This window comes from Macrobrachium rosenbergii, chromosome 53, assembly GCF_040412425.1.
Source record: "Macrobrachium rosenbergii isolate ZJJX-2024 chromosome 53, ASM4041242v1, whole genome shotgun sequence".
NCBI classification, from domain to species: Eukaryota; Metazoa; Arthropoda; class Malacostraca; order Decapoda; family Palaemonidae; genus Macrobrachium; species Macrobrachium rosenbergii.
In genome coordinates, this window is record NC_089793.1 from 28,280,324 (window position 1) to 28,285,504 (window position 5,181).

Below are 5,181 nucleotides of genomic sequence, written 5' to 3' on the forward strand. Positions count from 1 at the left end.
GCTAGAAGGACCCGTCGACACCTCGAGGTCACTGCTCAGGATCACAAGTGCCCACCCTATCCATTCCCCCTGAGGATGTTGTGGAGCCGGGACCTCCAAAGTTCAAGCGAAGACGCAATCCCATTGCTACTCCGGAACAATTCACCCTGTATTTTAATAATTTCTCTATACTTCTAACTATTTATTTATGAAATTTACTATTTCATATTTTTCTTTTTTAATAAATGATCTCTTTCTGTATTTCCCATTACCTTCTGACAATTCTTCCATATTCTTTGGAAGCTGAATTTCACGTCAATGGCCCCTTTGGTGGGCTTGTTCCATATGAATAAGGTTCATCTCCTGAATAATAATAATGATAATAATTCTGAATCAACAGGCAAGGATTGCACCATATGTTAATCTACTCCCGCTTAGCTCATTAAGCCCCATTCTTTCTGAAGCTTTATAAATTTCAGGAAAGTAGTATCTCATAATCAGCTTTGTTAAAAGTCAATGAAAAAATTTTTTTCTAATTTGTAATTTTTTCAAAGTAGTATTTCACATTCAACTTTGTCAAAAGTCACTGAAAAATTTTTTTTTTCTAACACGTAATTTTTTTTCCAAGTAGTATTTCCCATTCAGCTTTGTTCAAAGTCAATGAAAAATTTTTTTTTCTAAAGTGTATTTCTTTTAAATGCCGAGTCCCTTTCTCCAATCGATTTCTCATTCAGACGGGCTGTCGAAGTCGACTTTTGTCGAGACGGCAAAATATTCTTCCGGAGTGCTATACCACTCCGGAGGCATCCTGAACACCAGTATTTTAAGAAATACACACCAACTATCACACTTCTGGGAAGTCGATTTGGAGTCTTGTAAAAACTCATCTTCTGAACAAATACTCGGGTTTCTAGAATACTTCTAGAATAACCCCCGGCCCCCCTCGCCCCAAGACTCACCTCCAGTCATCACCGCAGACGCTTAAACGCCTTGATTTTCCTAAAACCACCGTCAGCTCGAGTTTACAAAAGGCCTCCCTTAAATATTCATTTCCCTCGCCGCCAGCCTACTTTGCATTCTTAATTCGGGACCGATGTTACGCTTCCATACACCCACTTGTCATAAATCATCACTCTTTCCAACCGGGGGCGATTCTCCCTCCACGCCACCCTCCATCTCCTCAAGTCTCTCTCTCTCTCTCTCTCTCTGAGTATGTATGTCATCCTCCATCACCTCAGTCTCTCTCTCTCTCTCTCTCTCTCTGAGTGTATACATACACCACCCTCCATCTCCTCTCTCTTTCTCTCTCACTCTCTCTCTCTCTCTCTCTCTCTCTCTCTCTCTCTCTCTCTCTCTGAGTGTAGACACACATCATCACCTCCTCCTCCTCCTCTCTCCTCTCTCTCTCTCTCTCTCTCTCTCTCTCTCTCTCTCTCTCTCTCTCTCTCTCTCTCTCTCTCTCTCTCTGAGTGTAGACAAACATCATCTCCTCTCTCTCTCTCTCTCTCTCTCTCTCTCTCTCTCTCTCTGAGTGTAGACAAACATCATCTCCTCCTCCTCCCTCTCTCTCTCTCTCTCTCTCTCTCTCTATGCACTATACACCTTGGATTTTCTTATTCTGAATTATTATCATTCACATTTAACGTTCCGTTCTCTTTGCTTCCGACTCTCTGAACCACCTTCACATCAGCTTGTAATTTCGTATCTGCAAGTGGAGTGGAGCAGTTGGTTTCCTTATCTCTCTCTTTTATTTTCCTCTCTTTTTTCCTTCCCTCTCTCATCTGCAAAATAATGAAAGCTAGATTCTCTCTCTCTCTCTCTCTCTCTCTCTCTCTCTCTCTCTCTCCTACACTTTCTCATCTGCAAAATAATGAAAGCTACACTCTCTCTCTCTCTCTGCTGCAAAATAATGAAAGCTACATTCTCTCTCTCTCTCTCTCTCTCTCTCTCTCTCTCTCTAATCTCTCTCTCTCTCTCTCTCTCTCTCATCTCAAAAATAATGAAAGCTACTTCTCTCTCTCTCTCTTTCTCTCTCTCTCTCTCTCTCCCTTCCCTTTCTCATCTGCATTATAATGAAAGCTCCATATTCTCTCTCTCTCTCTCTCTCTCTCTCTCTCTCTCTCTCTCTATTCAATGACTATTCAATACCGAAGTGCTACCAGACATTCACCATTATGCAGAAGTGCCCCACTCGCTCTACATTAACATAATAGGACAGGACGGAAACAAAGAAACTGCAGGAAAAACTATTCGCGGAATTTGCACATAAATGTCGAGCGTCTCATTAGAGCACTGCAACTTGATGCTCACTTACAAAAAAAAAAAAAAAAACTCACTTCTAAAAAAATAAGTAAAAAAAAAAGGGAGGGAGGGAAAGGGAGGAAAAGGAGGGAGTCACTTCTAAAAGAAATAAAAAATAAAAGTAGCTTGACTCTTAGTTTTCCCCATAAAAGGGGGAATAAGAGGGGAGGGAGGGACTTCTAAAAAATTAAAGGGTTTCCCCCAGGGGAGAGGAGGAAAGGGGAAAGGGGAGAGGGGGACTTCTAAAAAAATAAAAGAAATAAAAAAAAGGGGGTAGCTTGAACTTGATTCTTAGTTTTCCCCATAAAAGGGGATAGGAGGGAGGAAATGGGAGAGTGGGGACTTCTAAAAAAATTAAAAGTAATTTTCTTAGTTTTCCCCATAAAAGGGGGATAAGGAGGAAATTTCCCTTGATTCTTTAAAAAAGGGGGAAGGAGGGAGGAGGGGGAGGGGAAAAAAAATAAAAGGAACTTGGAAAAAGGGGGGGATAGAGGGGGACTTCTAAAAAAAAAATAAAGTAACTTGATTCTTAGTTTTCCCCCATAAGGAGGAAATGGGAGAGACTTCTAAAAAAATAGTAACTTGGAGGGAGGAAATGGGAGAGTGGGGACTTCTAAAAAAAAATAAAAGTAACTTGATTCTTAGTTTTCCCCATAAAAGGGGCGGGGGATAGGAGGGAGGAAATGGGGAGTGGGGACTTCTGAAAAAAAAATAAAAGTAACTGGATGCTAAGTCATAAGTAGGGGTGGGAGGGAAGGGGAAGGGGAGGGAGGAAAGGGGAGAGTGGGGACTTCTAAAAAAAAATAAAAGTAACTTGATTCTTAGTTTTCCCCATTAAAGGGGGATAGGAGGGAGGAAATGGGGGAGTGAGGACTTCTAAAAGAAAATAAAAGTAATTTGAAGCTAAGTTTCCCCATAAATAAGGGGAAGGGAGGGAAGGGGGAAGGGAAGAAGGAAAGGGGAGTGGGGACTTCTGAAAAAATAACACTTGATGCCAAGTTTTCCCCATAAATAGGGGACGGGAGGGAAGGGGATGGGGATGGAGGGAAGGGGGATTGGGAGCTTCTAAATAATAAAAAAAGTAACTTGATGTTTAGTTTTCCCAATAAAAGGGGGGGGGGAGACTGGAGGAGGAATAGGGGGAGTGGGGACTTCTAAAGCAAAAAAAAAAAAAAAAAAAGTAACTTGATGCATAGTTTTCCCCATAAAAGGCGGTGGGAGATAGGAGGGAGCAAATTGGGGAGGAGGGAATCACAGAGGCGAAGGGGGTGGGGAGAGAAAAGCGGGAGGGGGAATCACAGACGCAATCATTTACATGCTATTCGGAGTAACTAGTCGCTTGCTCTTTACATTGCCCTAAACACCTGAAATACGCATATTGTTGCAAAATTGCAAGTTCCGGGAAATGACAAACTCAACTGCACTCCCTTGGGATTTGTTCGAAAAATAGTCAGATGGGCAGAGATAAGAACGAACACATGAACAGAAATTAAATAAAATGATGCAGTAGTAGTAGTAGTAGTAGTAGTAGTAGTAGTAGTATGCAGAAGATGAACAATATTCATATAAAACAAACCCACAGGGGCCACTGACTTGATATTCAAGCTTCCAAAGTATATAGCGTTCATTAGAAGGAACTAGTAGTAGTAGTAGTAGTAGTAGTAGTAGTAGTAGTAGTAGTAGTAGTAGTAGTAGTAGTAATATAATAAGGCGCTGGCCTTCTCAAGAGGCCATCCACCTTTTATAGTAGGATAGTCCATAGTAGTATAAGCAGTAGTAGTAGGAGGAGGAGGAGGAAGAAGAGAAAACCTTTGCAATGTGCAGGTTATATCTAACATACAATGGCATATAGTGGTAGAGGTAGTGGTAGTGGTAGTGGTGGTGGCGATAGTGGTAACCCTTAGCAACAGAGCCTTTATCTGAAGCACGATTATAGTCCGGTTTTTCAAGACCTGACGTCATCTTTGGCGCAGAGAAAGAGAAGCAGGTAACCAACCGAAACATCATTACGTTTCGACAAAAAGCGAAAGAAATATGAATCTCACCACCACACTTATACCATTCTATTTAAAGCTTAAAAAAATATGAATCTCTCCATCACACATATTCGACTTCCAGCTTTAAAAACAAGTGAATCTCTCCACCACACTTGTATCATTCTATTTCCCGCTTCAAAAAAAAAAAAAAAATAGATGGATCTCTCTACCACATATATTATGAATCTCTCCACCACACATTCTATTTCTAGCTTCTTAAATAAAACATGAATCTCTCCACCACAACTATATCATTCTACACCTACCTTTAAAAAAATGAATCTCTCCACTACAATTATACCATTCTATTTCAGCTTCAAGAAAAAAAAGGAAAAATCTCTCAACCACACTTATATCATTCTGTTTCCAGCTTTAAAAAAAAAAAAAAAGATAAATCTCTCCACCACACTTATACCATTCTGTTTCCAGCTTTAAAAAAAAAAAGATAAATCTCTCCACCACCCTTATACCACTGTTTCCAGCTTCAGAAAAAAAGATAAATCTCTCCACCACACTTATACCGTTCTGTTTCCAGCTTCAAAAAAAAAAAAAGATAAATCTCTTCACCACACTTATACCATTCTGTTTCCAGCTTTAAAAAAAAAAAAGATAAATCTCTCCATCACACTTATACCATTCTGTTTCCAGCTTCAAAAAAAAAAAAAAAGATAAATCTCTCCACCACACTTATACCATTCTGTTTCCAGCTTAAAAAAAAAGATAAATCTCTCCACCACACTTATACCATTCTGTTTCCAGCTTCAAAAAAAAAAGATAAATCTCTCCACCACACTTATACCATTCTGTTTCCAGCTTCAAAAAAAAAAGATAAATCTCTCCAACACACTTATACCAGTTTCCAGCT

The 5,181-nt window shown here is 39.9% G+C and overlaps 1 protein-coding gene across 1 annotated transcript in view; it reads right to left on the reverse strand.

Moving 5' to 3' along the window:
* Nucleotides 1-4,242, reverse strand: part of LOC136834098 (circumsporozoite protein-like) — a 19,039-nt gene extending 14,797 nt beyond the window's left edge. The window contains exon 1 of the mRNA XM_067096355.1: nt 4,121-4,242. Coding sequence (XP_066952456.1) covers nt 4,121-4,242 — 122 coding nt within the window. The remainder of the gene's footprint in view (nt 1-4,120) is intronic.
* Nucleotides 4,243-5,181: the final 939 nt, after the last annotated feature.